This window comes from Halichoeres trimaculatus, unplaced genomic scaffold (genome assembly GCF_033239565.1).
Source record: "Halichoeres trimaculatus isolate MK-OKI-2021-1 unplaced genomic scaffold, fHalTri1.1 fHalTri1_scaffold_21, whole genome shotgun sequence".
NCBI classification, from domain to species: Eukaryota; Metazoa; Chordata; class Actinopteri; order Labriformes; family Labridae; genus Halichoeres; species Halichoeres trimaculatus.
Window position 1 is genome coordinate 15,529,727 of NW_027437199.1, and position 21,475 is coordinate 15,551,201.

Below are 21,475 nucleotides of genomic sequence, written 5' to 3' on the forward strand. Positions count from 1 at the left end.
GCAAGAGAACTATAATAAAAATTTAGAGCTAAATTTGATTTAATTTTCTGATAAGAATTTGTAACGAGGTATTTTTTCCAACAAGGTCCACGGGAAACAAATGTGTTCAAGGTAGACACGACTTACACGCAATAACAGCTGCAATATAAGCAACACAAGTAAAATTTGGCCTTTTTTCGAACACTATGACAATGTCTCACCAACAAATTAAAAAATATAGCAACGGTACATCTTTTAACTATCATTTTTGCTCATAAAAATGAATGTAAGTTACCTTTTACCGCTTGTTTGTACGAATATCCACGACGAAATGTTTGGCTACAGTCCACTCGAATTCAGAGAGCACGCGCACAGGTAGTTTCAACAAGCTCAGCGCTCGAGGCAGAAAGAGTTAAAAGTTAAGTGGGTGTGAACGACACCAAAAATGAGCTAGCAACTCCTCCGTGTGGCAAGAAGAGCACATAGCTTTTAATGTAAAGTTAAATTTGGATTAAAACAATGTTTCACCGTGCGTCCTCACGTGTCGTATCCCCATTTTCTCCTATACGGGGATAGTGATAGGCCTGTGACACACGTCACAGCAGATTAGCACCTGTGTTAAAATATTAATTGGGTTCCTTTAGATGTTTGGTGTCATGACAACCTATGGAGCTTGTTTCTGCCCTAGCACTCAGTAAGCGGTTTAACGGAGGAGCTGAAGGTGCTCAGCCGGTGATAGACTTCCATCACAGCGACGAACAGGTCAGACCTTCCTGCTGCCCTGAAGGTAACTTATCCTACAATATCTACTAGCCCACTATTTACAGGCGTGACAAAAAGAAGGATAATAGCTGGCAAAGTAGGATTTGTTCTAAGCTGTAACTAAGGGACCACTTAGATAAGAGACAAATTACGTATAGCCCCATGCATTGAGACCCCTTGCAGTATCACCTGTAAGCTTGTAAAGCCTTATGTTGTATGTGCAGGTGATATAGAGTAATTCCATCACGTGATGTGTTCCAGTTAGGACATACATTCAAAAGGACAGGCCTGTTCAATGAAATGTTCTTTAGGATGATAAACAATAGGATTAATGTGTTTTATCATTAAAAACTAGTTACAGGATATTGTTAATTAAACAAAAGCACTTCCATATCTGAAACTTCAAAACTGTTGTGTTTTGGAAAAAAGTACTACACAAAAATTATGTGGATTGCTGCAATAAATAAAATTTAAATCTATATTTATGACCTTCCTAATGCAATGTTAAGAGTTTATTTGTATGCACTTAATTGTACACATCAGTTGTGCCCTTGTTTTTGATGAGTGTGAATTTGAAATATTTTTTTCCTCAAAATTGTTTTAGGGAGTTTGCTTCATTTCCACCAAACAATGGCTGGCAACATAATTCCAAGCTTTAAGGTATTGAACGTGTGTTGTGGTCATTAGCCATGTAGAATATATCTGATACTTATCTGTACCATGGTTTGATAAATACAGCCGTATAGATATGATTTTAGTTCAAGAGTACGTACCCTCAGTAGCTGCTCCAGCTGCAGCATCTTGATCATTCCTTGGCTTCCCGACACTTTAAGAATCCTCCATTTTCCTGGGCGTAGAAGATATCCCAGTGCTGCTGCTTGTCCTCATGCTGCCAAATGTGGCACTGAAGAACCTGAGGAGCCGAGTCATTCAATTGTTTGTATACTGTGACAGCACTCTAGAAAATCCACAAGGTGTGCACAAACTTCTAAGGCACTTCATCTAGCTCTTGACTCATCTTTAGAGTGTAAAAAAAAAGTTGCTGTTGCATTTCTTATTTGTTGACATGACACAACCAGTGTCCACTCCTGTGCTTGTGCTCAGCACAATCCACTTTTCCCAGCTCACGCTAAGTAGCTGAAGCTTTGCTTGTTTTCTGACCCTGAATGCCTGACCAGTAGACAGCAGGCTCAGTTAAGAGATTAGCGTGGACATGTGTAGACGCACACACCCACACACAGACGTACACAGTGGCACGAGTGTTGGCTTCAGTTTGAAGATGATACTTTCCCTGTCATAGTTCACTTAAGCCATACTGATGGCTGCCAAAACATTTACCTACAGATGACACTGAAGAAGGATTAATGACCAATGTGAGGACAGAGTTCAATGGTAATAAAAAAAGATAGGAGAAACTAGACCTATATGTTTTTTTTTAGTTATGTGCAGTGTAAAAATATTATTAGTTATTTTTTGAATATGGTACAAAAGATTATTCATTGCTTTTCAGCAAAAAAGAAACATGCAAACAAAATAAATGTGAAGTAGAAAAGTTAAGGAAAAATATCCCATTATAGATGAAGGCTCTTGGTATCAATCATATAAACAATCAGAGACATGAAAACAGTGGATGATATGTATTACACCTTCCACTTTCACATGGTCATGGACTGTTTTCACTTACCACTCTCCAGCCCTGTAATCTGGGATTATGGCACAAGCAGCCTTCTGTAGCCTGAAGAAGAGGATGAAGAGCCAGTCTAATCCCAGACAACTGGAGCAGATAGCTAACTAAATGTCAGACCTTAAAGAGGTGTCTGTGTGGAAGAAGGAGCTCATTACTGACTCACAGAACAGCAGGAAAGTCAGTGGACATGTTTCTCAGCCTGCTGTTTCTTTAAGACCCAACACAAAGGCAGGGGTGGACAAAATAAATGTAGAGACTGGGATGCTAGTTCAGTACAAACTCAAATAAGATGCATAGAGTTGTAGATGTTTTACTTCCCAGCTCAGTTTTGAGGCTGCTTCTTCTTCTTTCTTTGGATCACTACCTGTGTAAAAACAACTTTTAAACCATAAACCATGCTTTGAAACAGGCAGCTGATCTGGTTATCCAGTTGTCCTCCACCCCGAAGATCAAACCTGAAGTCTCCACCTTTGGGACTGTCTTCACTGACCACATGCTGACCGTAGAGTGGAGTGTGACTGAGGGCTGGCAGGCTCCACTCATCAAGCCTTTTGGGAATATGTCACTCCACCCAGCGTGTTCATCACTTCACTATGGGGTTCAGGTACGATGACCAAGAAGTACTCTAACTTTCAGGTTAAAATATGGTGAGATCTGAAGATGGCTAGAAACTTTCTGACTGACTGACTGAGTGATGGATCAAAATAACATCACAAATATTCAAAATTTTGATCATCTTTTTATTTATTTTTTTGTATCATAAACTAGCCTCACAATCTCAAAACACAAGGTAACACACGCCTCGGAGTTCAACTTCTTGCTGCTTAGCTCTGAAAGAGACTCACACTATTTTACCTTTAGCTTGCACTTGAGGAAGTGATGAGGAAAAAATTCTCTTGAGCTGTCAGAAAGCACAGCCTGACTCTTTGTGGACATCAACCTGCAGAATATCTGCTGAAAAGCCAAAAATGTCAGACAAAGAGAAGAAAGATTGAAATTAAACAATGGATTTAGACAAACAAATATATGAATAAACCCTGATGAAAAGGTTTGCTTTTTTTAAATGAAAAGACCAAATTGTGTTCCCATTAATGTTATTAAGATGTAGCATTTAGTTTTGCGGTTTCCAGTGTTTATCACTGTTCTACACTACTCATTTTTTAACACCACTGAAGCTGATTTTTTTCTCCTTCCCTTCCTCTTTAACCAGCTTTTTGAGGGCTTGAAGGCCTATCGAGGAGATGACAACCGTCTACGTCTTTTCAGACCCATGCTCAACATGAACCGAATGTCCAAGTCTGCCAAGAGAGCTTGTCTCCCCGTAAGGATGATGAGTTTACATTGATGAACAGTTGACTGTTTTTACTTTGGTATTTTTTACAATTACAACACAAGTTTCTTTCACTTTTACCTCACTGTCAGTTAACCTCCATTTTTCTCTTCCACCCTACTTCCCCTCTTCCAGGCTTTTGATCAGTCTGAGCTGCTGGAGTGCATCAGGCGACTAGTAGAAATCGATCAGGATTGGGTTCCTCACTCAGACTCTGCAAGTCTATACATCAGACCAACATTTATCAGCACTGAGGTAAGGGAAACTGTTAAATGTTGCTATAATTTCCCAGTTTCTTTTTTAAATAAAGTGCTATAAGCTCATGTACCTATGGTAGCCCTCCCTAGGTGTGAAGAAGCCAGGCCACGCCTTGCTGTATGTCATCTTGTGTCAAGCGGGATCTTACTTCAACAATGAGGCCGAGGCCCTGTCTTTGTGGGCTGATCCAAAGTACACCCGGGCTTGGAAAGGAGGAACTGGAGACTGCAAGATGGGAGGGTGAGTATGCACATGCTGTATGAACGCTTTTTGACCATTTAATAACGAGGGACATCACGGTTGCTAGGCGCTACCCGGGTAGCTGCCTGTTGCAGCAGCTCTCTCGTCTTTGTCCGTTTCTTGTGTTTTTTTTGTCTCTTTTTCGTCGTCTTTGTGTTTGGAGTGGATCATCACGTTCGTTGTCGGTCACAGACACCAAACTTTTTGTGGCTTCGGCGGTATTTTTTACTACTTTACTCCTGTGTTTGTCTGGAGATCCTACATGTAACCATGGCTGCATTGTTTACATGCGAAATTAACTGTTAGCAGCCTGTAGCATGTAAATGCTAACTAGTGTAGGGCTTGATGATTTCCCTCGAGCTGAGGAGAAGGAGGTGAGGACGACGTGCTGGTTCTCGGATGTGAGCTGGGAGGTGACGACGTGGACCTGTCCTTCCATTCATCCATGTTGGGAACGTGGGATCTAGTTCCGGGGGATGGATGAGCTAGCTGTGCTAACCCAGCGGCATCGTGCTGTTCACGGACGTGGCTGACGGAGCTGACATCGGATGCCGCGACACATCGGAGGAGCTTCGCCTGCTGTGAGCAGACAGGATCCAGGAGACAGAGACTGAACAGACTGCTGGGGAGGCTCAGTCCTGGACCCTGTGGAGGTGGAGGCTGGCTGGGCTGGAGAGTGGTGGACGAGTGGTGGACGGGATTTCGTCATCTAATTTCTTATGGACATTTTTGCACTTTCTATACTCTTTCTTACTTTTGTTTTCTTAAATGCTGCGGTGACTCCTGAATTTCCCCTTGGGGATAAATAAAGTATTTTCTATTTCTATTTCTATTTCTATTTCTATTTGGAATTGTTGGCTCTAAAGTTACCATTACAGCCATGATTGTTTTGCACTTTTTGCAGGAATTACGGCTGTTCTTTGTTTGCCCAGTATGAAGCAGTGGATTATGGGTGCCAGCAGGTGCTGTGGCTGTATGGGGATGACCACCAGATCACTGAGGCAGGGACTATGAACATCTTTCTTCACTGGATCAATGAGGATGGAGGTTAGAGTCAACACTACAGTCCTAGAAAATAACAGCTGATGCACTGTGGGAAAGGATGAGGACAGATATAAATGTTGAACAAACCTGACCTCTTCTGGCTGAACAATCATACTGCAACACATACCCCCACTGTATGAACTGGAGATACTTGTCTTCAATGTACACCTTTTATATAGTTGGAGTTATGTTGTATTGATTTTTTTCCATTTCAGAGGAGGAACTAGCAACTCCACCACTGGATGGTATCATACTACCAGGTGTGACCCGACAAAGCATCTTGGAACTCACCAGCAAATGGGTGCGTAAACAAGATTAACAGTCAACATGCATGGAGAAATAGTCCATCTAATGCATATCTTTACTCAGTTATTTTTTTTAATTATTTATTATTTTCTAATTGTTTCCTTTATGCTGTGACCAGGGTGAGTTCAAGGTGACTGAGCGCTACCTGACAATGAGTCAGCTGTGCACGGCTCTGAAGCAGCAGCGGGTTAGAGAGATGTTTGGCTCTGGCACTGCCTGCATGATCTGCCCTATAGGACACATTGTCTACCAGGGAGAGGTAAGAGACATAATCCCATGTCGATTGATCACTTAGGCCTAAAGACATTTTCCTGGATATTATTGGTTTAACAAGTAGTATTTTAGACCTGGTGAACCTTAATTTATCCTCCATGAATTTCATTGCTTTGTATGTGAAAACAATAACAAACAGATTACATAAATTTACTTTATAATGTATTACCATGGTATATCAAGGTAAACACTGCCATATCCCCAGCTGTCTAGGGAGTATTGACTGTACATAAGTATATTATTATGTTGCATGAAAGGACATGCAAAAGTTTTGGCATGTGATCTTGTTCACTTCTTTTCTTTAGAATGAGAAGAGGTCATAAAAAACACTTAATGAGCTATAACACTCCAAGAGTGTGGTAAACATAAGGCTGCAGATAGCCACCATTGAGTTGGTCTGGCTCTAGTCAAAGCTGGATATTTCTTTATTATTACCGTCAGGCTACCTTTCAACCTTAAGTGACCTCTACCGCAGCAAAGAATCTGTTTTTTTTTATTTATACATATTTTCAGGTTGTCCATCCTTTTTAAACCACGGTGAACGTTTGACATACAGTTGCTGAAATGCAAATAAGGAAAATCTTGTGAGATCTTGGTTAAAGGGATATTTCAAAATTTTAAAAGGGGCTGAATTAGTTACATGTCACTTGTACTCTATTAGTGTCAATTGATTTCAGTCAGTTACACCCCCTGCATGTGAGCCGTGCCACAGCATTCTGAAGACAGAGCAGAGTCTGTGACGTAATTTAGCTAATTCTTAGAGACCGACCTAAACACTCATCTCATTTTAAGTTTTCTCTTAGAAAATCCATTTGTTTTAGGACTATTTGGAGACAAAATACACGCTCTTCAGTACTGTTAATGCTTTCAGTTATGATGTGCTGAAGTTACCATTGCTATCCATATTTATAGTCAGGAACTGAGTTAACTTTTGTCTAAAGATTAAGAAATTGTTTCAGTAAAGATTGGTTAAAGACAATAAAGGTCAAAAGCCAGTGGTGAGAAGTAGATTGCTAATATTTGTAGCTTCTCTTAGACAACATTAGCCTCTGGTGCAGGACTCCCTGAAGTCAATTCTGGCAAAACTTGAAGCCCCTCTACCTGAGTATAAAATATTACAACACTGAACACAGACAAAACAATACGCACATGCATTTATTAAGCAAATGCAATGTAATATGATAGGCTATTCTATGTAGCTAGTTGTTTTAGCCCTATAGTTTCATGTCCTGCCTTCTGATCTGTTACATACTAACTTTGAAGCTCAGCGTTATGTCTTAAAGCCTCTTTCATTTCAAATCCAAAGTGGATACACACAGATTTACAGTTATTTTGTCTTTATTTGATAAACTTTTACCTTCTAAAAGAAATGCATTATAATTCAAAGTAGTTAACTGTGAATCGTGATAAAACTTTCAGAATCCTATTTTTTGATTAATGAGACTCATGGTCTCTTGCGAAAACATAAACAGTTTTCATCTCGAGAAGGCCGTTAAAACCCTGTGGCTGCTTTTCTTAATACCATTATCTGTTTACTTAATATTCTCTATGTTTTTGTAATTTCATTTGATCAAGTGCATTTGCAGAGCCAATTAAATTATTAAAATTGTGTGGTGTTGTGTTTTTTAGAGCTTGCATATCCCCTGTCAGGAAAAAAACACACAGCTGACTTCACGGATCGCAAAAGAACTCACCGATATACAGGTTGGTGGATGCACTGGCACACACTATGCAGACATACTGACGTCCCACAGATGTTTCCCCGAGCGTGGTAACAGCTGGCTGAACATCTGTGTTCTCTGCTCTCCTGTCACCCTCATATCTGTTTTCATACAGTTACGGGTTACTTTGAATAAAGCATTCAGTGATATGATTGTTGCTGCAAATTAGAGTTATTTAAGAAATTAGGTAACATGTCCTTATGAGACTTACTGTTATGCATGTAAGGATTTATATTTGAGCTAACACATGTATAACAGAACAATACTGAGCTTGTACTGAAAATGTTTAAAAGTTATCTAAACTGAACAAGTGCTACATAAACAATATCTAACCTATATTATAAATTGCGTCTCTGTAATTGCATTTCAGGCCCATTATCTCACTGGTTATGTAACCAAATGAGATAAAAGCATAATGTTGTTACCTTTATTAACATGCCCCTGTTAATCCTTAAACATTGAACACCTACTGTATGCCTGTAAGTAGACAATAAGTGAACCTCATTAGCTTATGAGTAATGACTTTGTAATATTGTGTAATGCCTACAAACACACTGCCTCTACTGTCTGAAGCACTGCAGGTTAAAACAGCTTCATAAAGATTTTATCTTCACTTGAATAATTATGCGTGTTATGTACCGCTGGCTTTTTGTTCATTTGTTGGTTGTGAGTGGGAGTATGAGCTCAAATTTGGCCTTTAGTTTTTTTTACTTGAACTGGAAAATAACCTGTCTAGGTTGTGTTTCTATCAGACTAAAAGTTGCCAATAACACATGTAAATTCCTTGCAAACTTCACACACTGTTTAAACAGACAAGAAAAAAAAGCCTTCTTTTTCAGTATTTTGACATGTATGCATGTATACCCAGAGGAGCCAGTGACTCACAGATAAACCCTCAATACAGATAATCCCACTACCTGGTAGGGTAAAACCTTCACTTTATGAGCCACATCTTTAGAGCTAACCTTTTGCATTTTGCCACTTCCCTTGACTGAAATAGACTGAGACTATAGACTGTGTAATATATGAACGTAGAGTCCATGATGTCACCCATTTGTTTTAGTACAGACTTTTGAAGCCCAAGATGGCAGTTCCCATACCGAATATGATGCCTTGAGATCTACATGCTCCTTTCTACAAAAGTAAACCCTTATGTGGTAGTGCTGAAACAGGGCATCAGAAAAACAGTTTTTCATAACTCATTACTGTAGAGTTAATCAAAATACAAGGTTTTCACATTTAAGAGCATGGCTGATGGGAGTTACATGGCCAAAGGCCCAGCACTGAATCCAAACTTGAGGTTGTGTTCAGCATATCCAGTATGGGACCTGTTGTCTATTGGCTTCAAAACTCAGTACTACAACAAATGGGTGACATCATGGACCCCTAATTTTCACTGAGGGACGCATCAGTATCATGGTTTCCCTCAAAGGGCTAGACGTAACTGTAAGATAGTGTGAAAATATTGCTAAATGTAATATGAAATAAATGCAACTACTTCTTCAAAAATGTACCCTCTGAAAAAGACTTAGCAGTGCGGGAAATTTCTTTGGCCATAATAAAGCTAGCCTTCACTGCTGCGTTGTTTTTGGTTGTGGCTCACTTTGGCGTACTTAGTGTTTGGTGTCAAAATGCCGATGTAGACTGCGCTCTTTGACAACCGCCACGGTCTCATAACACAAAGACTTACCTGTTTTTCTCCTTAAAGCACAAACATACAGTATAGCCGCCTTCCCATGTTTCCTGAAACAGCCTTTATCTGCATCAACTTTTCTCCTCCTGGACATTTTGGGATCACGGTTTTATTTCTCAATTCCACTAGTTTGGGAAATGGCACTGATATAAAAACACTGCAGTCTAGTAGCCGGATGCCGTCACTTTGAGGGTAACGTAATCAGTAGGTATTATGGGAAATGTAGTTTATGGTCAATGCATTCTCCTTAATTGCCTGTTATAAGACAATCGTTTTAAGCTCTTGTGGGCCACATCAAATGGCGTGGCGGGCCACATTTGGCCCACGGGCCCTGAGTTTGACACATGTGGTCTATAGTCTCAGTCTAATTTTCAATCAACCCGACAAAGGCAAAGAAGTGGAGTCAAGACCTGCCTTGAGCCTCATGTCTAACATGATCCCACCTGCCAGTCAAGTCAATCATGCCTCTGATTAACTTAGACAAATAACCATGAAACATATAACCTCAATACCTTCAAATGGACAAGTTATTGGTAAATATGTAATATGTGTTCAGTGTGTGAAAAGAGAACTTAGCTATTTACAGCAAAACTGTTTTTTCAAACAAGCTTTTGAGCGACAAGGTTCATTTCGCAAGACTGGAGGTTGTCGTTGGTTTGAAAGCTATAGACACAAAGCTGTTCTGTGTCTTAGAGGTCCAGCAACCTTGATAGATGTGGCATATAGAACTCACAAATGCATTAGAGTTGGTGTAAAAAACACCTGAGCACCCTTTGTTATTGTTTATTTACAAACATAAAGAGCAGGTGTCCTTCCATGGCGGCTGCTGTTTTTCAAGGGTGCATTTCACCCTGGAATCAGTCCGCTTGATATCGCTCCCTATCTACACGCTGTACCTTTTACCGTGTAGCATATCTGCCCTCTCAATCATTGAGGCCTTGTATGCATGCATGATGGGTGTGGTTGGTTGATACTTCAAATCTTTATAGCAGATAATATCTTCCTAAGTCGACAAAGCCTCAGAGAGAAACACTTTCCGACCTAATGCTGGAGTGTGGTGAGTTGGAGATAGGGGCAAGACAAACTCCTGAATTCTCTCATTAAGCTCGCTGTAATTGCACAAACCCAATTATTGCCTCAGCCTTTTGTGATCTTCAAAGCCAAGATGCTGCAAATGAAGCCTCGAACAAGTGGGTGAGGAGGAGGAGGAAGATTCGAGGGGGGAAGCGGCGGCAGAGAAGCTTAATGAACAATAAAATCGACAAAACGCTGGAAAACGCTGCGCTTCTTCCGCAGCGCTGTTAAATCTGTTGACATTTCATTTGGAGGGAAGCAGTGCAGTGTTATCCCCCCTCCCATTGAAAACAACATTGTGCAACAAACAAATGAGTGGTCTGAGGCAGCAGATGAAAGATGGGTTTACTAAGTCGCCCTGCTGGTCTTCTTTCAAGTTAATTAGAAATCACATTCTTTTGTTTCCCCTTCGCAGGCGTTTATTTACTTTCTCACTTCGAACCATTAGAACAAATTTGCAACATGAGACACAAATAATTGGATTTGTCTCTGCGGCTGTCACGGATTGGGGAACATTTTGTTTTGATTTTTATTATAGTTCCTTTCCTCTGTTGTGTTGTGTTCTGTTGGCGGCTGAGTTTGCAGATTTGCTCACGGATATTTGATTTCATTTCTTGATTTGTGTTTTGCTCATAATTAAGCCGCACCAAGCAAGTTTAGAGCTCAGTGATATGAAATTTTCTCAACTCCTAAAGATCAGACACTCTCTTGTAACCTTTCCATGACTTTTGTTCTCTTACAGTATGGACGCGTATCCAGTGACTGGGCCTTCCTTGTTTAGCCGTGATGATGAGGCCTGGGACATGAGCAAAACAAGTGTTTGCTCAAGAAGGACAAAGTTTTACGCAACAACCAAAGACCTGAAACACATTATTCATAAGAAAACAATGCATGTGCAATATTTGTACTCCAACTGCAATACACTAGAAAACTACTGTGGCACTGATGCCTCAACACTGCAGCTCCTGTTAACTTAGACTAATAACAAATACACATCTGTCAAGAATAATTATCATAAGTAGGCTAATGTCTCATGCAATACTTCACAATACCTTGCAGCTTATCCTGCAGCCTCTTATCTCTGTTTTCACCAACATCCAGGATACAGCTGTGGCTTTGATAGAAGTTAAACTCTAACATGTCTGAGTTCCAGAGAATTTTGTAACACTTGTGTTAGAGTTGCTAACCAGGCACAGGCAGACTTTGATCTAAGTTTTAAGTGAGGTATTATTTGAAATACTTGTTTTACGTGGCTTGAAGTTGTACTGTTTAGAAAGATGGATTAAAGAAAGAAAATTATTCATTTCTTATTTTTTTGCATGTTAATACTATTGTTTTTTTATGTTGCTTCTAAAACATGTTGATGCTATGAGTTATTAGAGGTTTCACACATAAAAACATGTGAGATTTTTTTCAAAATTTTGCCAGGAAAAGTTATGCTTGCCAAGCTATGTGTCATAAAGTTCAGTGATAAGTTAGACCAATGTGTCACAAGTAAACTGACTGAGCTACTGGGCTAAATTAACCAAAAGTCAAGCTGCTGGAATGATAGCTAAATAGTTACTGAAGCAAAGCAGGGAAATCATATTTTGCCACCACTTCCTTCATAGAATACACTCCATGGCCCTCTTTGGCTGATCAGACAGGAGATGTGTTAGAGACTGAAGATTGCTGCCTCTTAGTCAGGGATTCAGTAGTTTTATTTGTAGCGTAGCGTCACCCATTTGGGTTTTGAAGCGTATCGATGGTGGTTCCCATACTGGATATCATGCCTCAAATAATCCACAAGCTCCTTTCTACGAAAGTGAACGCTTATGTAGTACTGCTAATAGAGGGCTTCAGAAACACAGTTTTTTATTACTCATTACTATAGCGTTAATCAAAATACGAGGTTTTCCCATTTATGAGCAAACTGACTGAGCTAACAAGCTAATTTAACTGAAAATCAAGCTACTACAATATTAGTCTTATAGTTACTGAGGCAAAGAGCAAGCAAAGCAGGAGATCCTGTCGCAGTGAGGCTAAATTCAGGGGATTAAAAACCATCACCTCTCATGAGTTTTTTTTGTTTTGTTTTGTTTTGTTTTTCCTATTTTTTCTTCTTGTGGGTCCCACACAAAGGGCAACATCCAGTTTTTAAAAATGAAGCCTGTGCAGAAGTGCTTAAAGTTGTAGTTCATTGACGGTTAGCTTGAAGCTAGCTGCTGAGTGACTGGCACGCTAAGACAAAAAAACATTTAAAAAAAATTACAAAAATAAAAACAACCAAACAAAAAACACCAAAACAGACGTTTACATCATTCATTTAGAAAAATTATGTTGTGATGTTAATGATGTAAGAAAAGTACCCTAACACATAGTGTTTCAATACGAGGATACCTACTAGAGATCCCTGAACTCTCTAAAAGGAAAAGTGGAATGAAAGCTAGATTTGAGTTCAGTGCCTGTACAATCCTAAAAAAGTTCCCACTGATACTATTCAAAGGTTCAGAACCTTTTAATACTATGCCAGTCTGCAGATACTCTCCTAAACCCTTACACCTGTAATCCATAACGATGCTAAGGACTGTGAGTGTTGTCTTCTCAGACACACACACACACACACACACACACACACACACACACACACACACACACACACACACACACACACACACACACACACACACACACACACACACACACACACTCTGTGATAGAGACCTGGAACAGAACCAAAGCCATCAGCATAATGGAGTCATAACAGAAAGCCATCAAACCGGAGAGCCCTTGGCTGTTTGGCTTTGTAGACACATGTGAGTGTGTAGGGGAGTGCGTGCGTGCACACACACGCACACACGCACAAAATGCATGCACACATACACAGGACATAATTCAGGTTACGCTGTTTAAAACTGGAAACTTGGAAGGTAAGCTTTGTCCCCGACTTAGTTCATACCTCATTGACCAGGATCTTGTTTATGTGCCGTCTTCATCTGTGCCTGGACATAAACGTATGCCTCTGTGTGTGGGTGTGTGTGCTTGCATGTATGTGTGAAGGTTGTGTGTAAAAGGGGGGTGCCCAGTGGCACGCTGGATGATTTCTGGCTCTTTGCAGGGACAGCTCATTTTGGCAGCAGCTTGCTCCTTGTGTGTAGTGGCACAGCTGGTCTATAGCCCAGCTAAAGTACACACCGATTTTCACACACTCATGCACACACACTCACACAAATTCAAAATGCCAAATACGATCTAGCCTGCCTGATCTAGGCCACTGTGGAAGTGACCACAACAAGTAACCTGATGTTTCAGCCTCCAATCTGGATCCTTGTCCTATCTATTGTTCCCCTGTAATTGAATGCCCCAACAGTTGGTCAATTATCATTAAATGAGTTACTCCAGCCTCCACTCCATTATTCACCCACAGGGATCATTAAAATTACACCCAATCTGATCTAAATGACATCTCGACAGGTGAGGACATGTTGCGTGATTGTAGAAGGGAATGTTTGATGTTGGTTTCATTGAAACTGTTCCAGAAACACAGAGCAGCACATTGAGGTTGTGATTCCATTGATATTCACTTTGAGTTGACAGAGTTGATTGGACACTGCTTGTCGACACACAAAGCGCTGATGAGCCTCTGAGGCAAAAAATAGTTTCTCGGTGTTAAAGAAACTTATGATGTGAAGTGATGGCAACACTGGCTCCGTGCTGACAGTTAAAAGTTTAAAGGGATAGTTTGCAGTTTCTTTGAAAGTAGAGTTGTACGAGGTACTTGTCAATGGAGAATATGGTAGCAGAGGATCCTGATCAGCCTCGTTCACTCGATTTCAGTTTTATTTCTTAGCTTTTCTGAAAGCCCATTGGTAATTATATTATATTATATACATACATGTATTATATGTACATATTATATGTATGTATTCTTGTGTTCTATGTATTGTGGTGTTTCCACTGACTAATCCCAGGACAGGCCCCCAAATTACTGCCAACCGTGCCACTTTTTGGTACCCTTCTGTTGGGGTGCCAATCCAACTACAGAAACACAGCAGTGATTGGTCGCTAAAATTGTGACTTACCGTGTGACAGCGTCTTTTTTTTTTCCTCTGCACACAGCCTTCTCTGAAACAAAGCTATCGGCATCCTTCTTACACACTTCCCACCAAGAGGGGGCACCATTGGCTGTAGAAACCAAGCAGCAACTTCCAGTGTAAAACTATAAGACAATGTGGAAGAGCTAAAATCTGCTGTTTCTCCGGTGTCCACTCAAGGCCAGAAGTCACATTCGCACTAAGCCAAAAAAAAGCTGTTTTTACAGCAGAAATTAACCTATTTACAGCCTGGTTAAAAAAAAGTCTTCTGTCTGGATAGTTTATTTTACCATTGACACACACTGTACGGGGATGAATTTTCTTCTTACTTGGCAGTTTAGGGGATGTTGAGACCATGAGCTCACCCAATCAGAGGCACACCTCAGGGTCATGTGACTGATGTGTGCCCTATAGTTGTACTCGAAGCCCCCTGTCACTTCCAATATGGCCGGGATAGCTAATATGCTTCAAAGGTCAGTTTCAGAAACAGACGGGTGACGTCGGGAGACTACGTCTATTAATTACACAGTCTATGGTAGAAATGCAATAACACCTAGTCCAGCCTGTACCAAACTGGACTGATTCAAATCAGACTGCTTGGTGGAAATGTTGCTTATGGTGTAGAGCTCAGTTCAAACCGGCTTAAGCCAGACACAGTGGTGTGCACAGAGAGGGGCAGGAGTTACCCCCTCTCGTGGCCCAATTGTAGAAAAAGACGTGCTAAAGTGGTCTCTTGGGAGCCCCATCATGTGTTAGAGTGCCCTTTTGGTTTGGCAAAACCCAATGAAGTCCCCCCCTTGAGTGGATAAAGCATATCAAACTGCCTTCTTGGGAGGCAAAATTGTGTGCTAGAGGGCAGTGGAAAACATGCAGGACTTAGTGCCCTCTTCGGTGGTGACAATGTGCTTTTCTAAAAATTTCACTCCTGTCTTCACTTTTCACGAAGGTCTTCAGTGTAAATATGTGAAAGGGGCCAATTGGATTAATAATGATAACAATAACTCCAAGAGGGGCTAAAGAAATGTGTTTTTATATGTTTTTTGTTAAAGAATGCACAAAAAGTTGCTTATCCAATGTAAGTTTTGTTTTGTTGATTTTTTTCATGCCTTTTCTTGGTTTAATTTATCCAGCATGATTGACATAAAAGCTAAGTATTATTTGTCAAAGTATCTTGCTCTCTATTTCTCCCAGCACTTGGTGTTTTCCCTCTAGCCCCGACATTTTTTCCATTTAATCTCTCTGCTCTCCCGTCTCCCCCACCCTTACAGACACCACGGACCCCGGCAGGCCGCTTCCATTCAGCCTGGAGGAGCCGATGATGTTTTAATTGTCACTTCTTGTTAAGACGGCCATGACATTCACGTGGGGACAGAGGGGAAGCGTTTCACGTAATCAGAGGAAATGGAGGGGGAGAGAGGGAGATGGCACCCATTCAGCTCCTAAGAGTGGTGTTTGGCTCTGAGCAGTGTGCCTCCCCCCCCTACCCTCCCTCTCACCCCGCCGGGGCTTGATCTGATTTGACAAGCGCAACGCTGTCATCTTGAGTTTGTCCAATTTGAAATTCTAATTAATGAACTCGGCGCCACTTTGTGTTTTGTCGTTGTTGTTGCCTTCCTCCTCTTCTTCTCCTTCCTTCCAAGGCCAGTTTGTCTTTTACTTGTCTTTTCTTTACCCTTCCCTCCTTCCTTTCTCCTCTGGTTTTCTTTGGAGGCGCTGTGACTGCAGAGGCCGCCGGCCGCACCGGGTGGGATTGTGGTCTCACACCATAGCAGATGATATCAGTGGCTTTAGGTCACCCAATTAGATTCAAGCTGTGTGTTTGTGTGTGTCCTTGTGGTTATTATGAGAAATGCACTGCATTTTTTCATATGTGTGTGCCTTGTTGTCTCTGCTGAGTTTTTCTCAGAATCCTAATGAGGAAGCAGAGATCAGTGATGGCTGAGGGTTGCTGATGCTGAAGGGCAGAGAAGTGGTCAGTTTCTCTTTCCAAAAATTCACACATTCAGAGTCGGCTTAGAGGGAGACTCAGTCCTAATGATCTTTAACACTTTTCATCTTGCATTGGTCCACAACTAATCAGATTATGCCCATAACAGCTATAATCTCATGGCTTAATCAAGTTATTCATAACGCAGGTGTTGATGGACCCAAGACTTTTCTCCAAAGATACTAAATGATGTGCATTGAACAAGTTTAGGAATTGAGGTAAGCCAGTGCTGTTGATAGACATAGAAGGTTTGTATCTTAGTTACCTGAATCAAAGTACTGCTTCCTGGATTGATTTTTAGAGAACATAAAGACCTAACACTTCAATAAAGTAAGAATAACGTTTGTTTGGTGGGCCACAAAGTCAAGCTCAGCCCACAGCCCACTCAACTGATCTCAATCCCAGCTCTGCCGATCTGCTTCAAAATGTTGAAACTGCCGAAGCTTTTCTGCGTCCTCTGCAACCCAGCTCCTCCTTGCTTGCTTTGTTCTGGGGTTCTTTGCTGCTGCTCACCCCGCCTTGCCTCTTCATGTATATACATGGAAGTGAGGGAAGATGTGCTCTCCCTGCATCATGCTTTGGCATCAGTAGGTGAAGGGCAGAAAGCTTTAACAACAGCCACATAACCAAACTTAACTTTTTGCAGGAAGTAAAAGTTGTCTTTGTCAGTGGTCCTGACTGAAATGCATGAACTGACCAAATGCTTCCACTGAAAATATATGATGGGTGAAAGACGTGGCTAGTTGTCCTGACCGATAAACAATACCATGAATATGATTTCATCAGTCTACTACACAGTAAAAATGAAATTCAAAGTGATTTTAAACCAAATGACCCCAAAAATATGTTCATGACATACTGACTTGCTCAGTACAACAAAATCCCATTTTAAATCATTTCAAATATACTTAATAATGACATTCCATGACAAATTATGTCATTAATACACTTGCATAACTTCGGAGGCTGGATTATTAGATACTTGTTGTGCTTTTGTGGTCACACCATTTGACAGTTTAATTGGACTGGTTCTTTATTGGTTAAGAATGGTAGAAATGTCATATAAAATACTAAGAAAGAAGAAATACTAAGAAATACCCAAAGATTTGCAAACTTTAAGAAAAATCTCTGTTGTTTTAACAAGTTTTAAGCTTATTTTTGATTTGGAAATCATACCAACTCTAATTTTTCACTGTCCAAATTAGTGTTAGGGTTGCTAATATATCAAAAGCATTGCATGCCCTTTATGTGTAAATCAATCTCATAAAGTTAAAGTAAGCATGATTGAACTTTTCATGAAGGTAGTCTTCATTCTTGATTAATATCAGACAAGACAGCCACATTTCAAGTCATACGCTGCTTTATTTTGTCTTTGACTTTTGGATGTAGCAACTGTTATACTTTCTTATGTGAATTTCTTATTTTAGGAAGAAAACAAGAAACAGATTCATCTTTAGGACAATTGGAGTTGTCACATGCAGCTGCAGACCATTTTACTGAAAGCAGATCTAAAGCTTAAATTCTCAAGAATGCAAAATGATTTCACCACTTTTCCATCATTTCTTAATTTAACAACAGAGCGTGCATTTTCTGGAGAATGTTTTTTAACAAATAAACTGTAATCCAAGCAGCAATCACCTTTATAATTTGAATAAGTTTAAAAAAAGAAAAAGAAAATGAATGGATCTTGGGACACAGGGATGCAAGAACTAAAATGGCCTAAAGTGTCTGGATCTTTGGGGGACTGAGCTCAACTCTTCTGGAAGACATTCCCTCATTGGTTGTTTAAATAATGATATTTTCATACTTGTAATACCTTGTACTCATTTTCATGCGTTGTCTCTTCTCACATGTTTATCTGTCTTCAGTCCAGCCTCACTGAAAGATTTTTCTACCAATGCCTTTGTTCACCAGTGGATGGAGCTAGCAGCCAACAAACCGTCAGCCTCAGCGCGGCTCGGGTGCACAGACAGAGAAATGAAAATAGGGAAAATGAAGAGGGAGTATGTGGAGTGAGTGAGTTTTGGAGGCCTGCCAATCACGATGAAAAGCCACTGCAGAACTAATCTATTTCCATGCCTATCCTAATCCACCACCACAACTATGGCATCATTTAATCACAAAATCATCATCACCATCACCACCATCATCCTCCTCTCCCTCCCTCCATCCCCTCCCCCTTGCGCTGCATTAATAAAAAATGTATTTTTTGTAAATAAGAGCTTGTGATTAAGAGCAGATTAGCGCGCGCCTTCAGACGGACAGACAGACCGTGATGGGTTTTGTTAACATGGGAGTAACACTGGGTGTCAGTTGTGTGTGTCTGACATTACATCAACGTTATCCTTCTGCCGCTCATGTTATTGCTCTTGGCTTAGAGTTTTAGGGGACTTTTTAACAGCAGTGTTGCTTAAGAGCTTAGAGTAAATGGATGGATAGATAGATGGATGGATGAAGATCAGGAACACACACACACACTTACACATGCAGAGATCAGTGTCACTCACACAGCTTCATCACCAAAGCCTGATTTGCTTTGTGGTAAAAGCTGTTTTATTTCTCCTCAGTGTTGTAATGGAGATGCTTTGCTGTCATACTACTGTTGAAGTCTCACTTTGTACCAGGGAAAGGAAAGTCAGCCATTTTGCTCTTTTAAAACATAATTTCTTGCACATATTTTCCAAAAGCCATTTTTTTCTGGGGGTGGAATAAAGATTTAAAAATTGTGACCTTGAGTTTAAACTTTAGATTCATTTTCTAAGACCAATGCCCCGCTCATTTTCTCAGATTACTTCCTCACTAAAAAGCTAATGTTGACATTTTTGGTTACTGATTTTGTCCTTACTGATAAAAGATAACATTCCTTTAAATATCATCTTAGCCTTTCACCACTCTAAAAAATTTAAAACTTACTCATCTGACTTTACAACTGGCTTTAGAAAGTGTAAAGAGGTGTGAAATCTTTCTTTTTTAAAGAAATACACAAATTATTGGTATGTGTTTGAAAAAAAAGAAGGTAAGGTTGTTAGCTGATTTCCAAAAATTTGGAAAGAGTTTGACTTCGTTTTGCATAATTTAACAAAAAGCAGAATTATATTGCAGCAAAGTGTTTTGCAACATAATGTCTCAAACAAGAAGATGTTGGCTGAATTCGGTACATTTGGTCAACAGAATGCACCATTTCACAATGCTTGCCATAATTTTGCTGCTACTTCATCTGTGTATGCCATATGTGAAAAATGTTCCAACATTTAAAGGTTTTAATTATGCCAACTGTCATGAAAGGTCTGGAGCTTGTGTTTTTTTATTTTTTTTATTTCAGCATGCATGCTACTAACAGTGAAGTGAGGCTTTAAAAAGTGAGCATAAGCTTTGATCCAAACCCCTCCCCACCCAAATACTTTCAAACAATCCCTCCATTACTGAAAAAGATCAGCACCGGCGTCTTCCTCTCTTGTGCCACAAACCAAGCGAGCAGATTCTTTGTAAAATTAGACAAGATGACTCACATTACAAAACGCAGAGCTGCCAATCCTCCTGCCAATGGTGTAGTTAATTCGTAATCATTGTAGCAATGTCTCAGATTTGATATGGTGATGATTTATTTTTAAATTGCCAATACAGAAAACAGTCGATTATAAAATCTGTATTTGCTGTTGCTTTCAGTCCGTGTGGAAGCAGCACGTACTTTATTCACAGGTGGGCGCATTTTGTCTTGGAATGCAGGACACCTACTTATTATTCAGTGAGGTACTGAATACTTTTGTGTGTGTGTGTGTGTGTGTGTGTGTGTGTGTGTGTGTGTGTATCAGAAAGAGACGTTGGTCCTGACGGTGAGTAATGTTCTCCAGGCCTGGCGGCTGGCACTGCTCGGTCTCCCCGCAGGTGGGAGTGAGTCACACACACACACACACACATGCGCGCACACACTGTTACGCACACGCATATGCAGTGCCACCCATTTCATGCTGACCACCTCAACGTGCCAGCCCAGTGACCATAGCAGCCAACTGGCCAATGAACAACTGTCTGTCTGTCTGTAAAGTAACAGCACATACCGGCACAGCAGCTCGAGTGAGGCTCCCTCTGAATCAGTTTCTCTCTCTGTCTCTAACACACAAACACACACACACAGTCATTCTCTCTTATTACTCACACAAGTCTGACACATTCCTGTCAAATGCCAGCTCACATTAAGGTGGAGAGAAGGTACCTTTCTCTCTCCTCTGTTTATTTTGTGTGCCTCGGTGTTTCTCTTAAAATCCAAGTTTGAGCTTCTTTGGGATTATTAAAGTTAGCAGCTTTAAATTGAGGCATTATTTGATTGCTCTGCTGCAATAACTAAAGCATATTTCATTCAACAAATACATTCCTGATCATAAAATCTGCATCTGAGGTCTTGTATGGATTCAAACTGGGGTCTTCACTTTCTGTTTTTATCCGACCTGTCAAAAACTGTCAGCATTATTGATTCAAAAATGTTGCTTTTCAACATTTGTAACTCTTAAATGCTCTGACCCATCACTTGCACTTTAAATGTCTGTTAATTTTCCCTTCTCCCAGTGCAATATGTGCAAACAAGCATGATACATGGTGCAGCAGTTAACTGTGTTAAAATGATCTGCCATGCATTGCACTTTTTCACTGTGCAGTATATTTTGTCTACTGTGCAAAATTCAAAATTTTCTGTGCAATAAATGAAAAGTCATAAAATGTTATGGACGGTATGTGACTGATATCACACGTTCCAGTTGAATCTAATGTGTCTTTCTTTAGTTTTTTTTTTTTTTTGCAAAGGATGTAATAGCTCTTACTTTTTAACTGATCCTAATGCAAGACTTTGCTTTATTTCACAAAATAGTTACAGTGAATAAACTGGTGGCTCTATTCATCACCTGTGAGCTCTGGGTTTATAAAGAGCTCTGCAAATGTGTGAGTGTCTTAGAAACTGTGTGTGTGTGAGTGTGCGTGTGTGTGTGTGTGAAAGAGAGACGTCCTTTTCCATCATTTGTTAATCAGATCTCATAATTTGCTCCGGCAGAATATTG

The 21,475-nt window shown here is 40.3% G+C and overlaps 2 protein-coding genes across 6 annotated transcripts in view; one reads left to right on the forward strand and one right to left on the reverse strand.

Moving 5' to 3' along the window:
- lrmp (lymphoid-restricted membrane protein) overlaps positions 1-393 on the reverse strand; it is a 31,813-nt gene extending 31,420 nt beyond the window's left edge. For 4 of the 5 annotated variants that reach the window (XM_074698270.1, XM_074698269.1, XM_074698272.1 and 1 more), the window contains exon 1: positions 275-393. The gene's annotated coding sequence lies outside the window, so the exon portion shown is untranslated. The remainder of the gene's footprint in view (positions 1-274) is intronic. The other variant, XM_074698271.1, reaches the window with a different exon arrangement.
- A 131-nt stretch (positions 394-524) lies between these two features.
- Positions 525-11,641, forward strand: bcat1 (branched chain amino-acid transaminase 1, cytosolic). The gene is made up of 10 exons (XM_074698276.1): positions 525-766; positions 2,838-3,032; positions 3,639-3,749; positions 3,894-4,013; positions 4,096-4,256; positions 5,161-5,303; positions 5,516-5,601; positions 5,725-5,865; positions 7,509-7,583; positions 11,110-11,641. The coding sequence occupies exons 2-10, from the start codon at positions 2,922-2,924 to the stop codon at positions 11,146-11,148; spliced, it is 987 nt and encodes a 328-aa protein (XP_074554377.1). The 5' UTR covers positions 525-766; positions 2,838-2,921; the 3' UTR covers positions 11,149-11,641.
- The last annotated feature ends 9,834 nt before the right edge of the window (positions 11,642-21,475 follow it).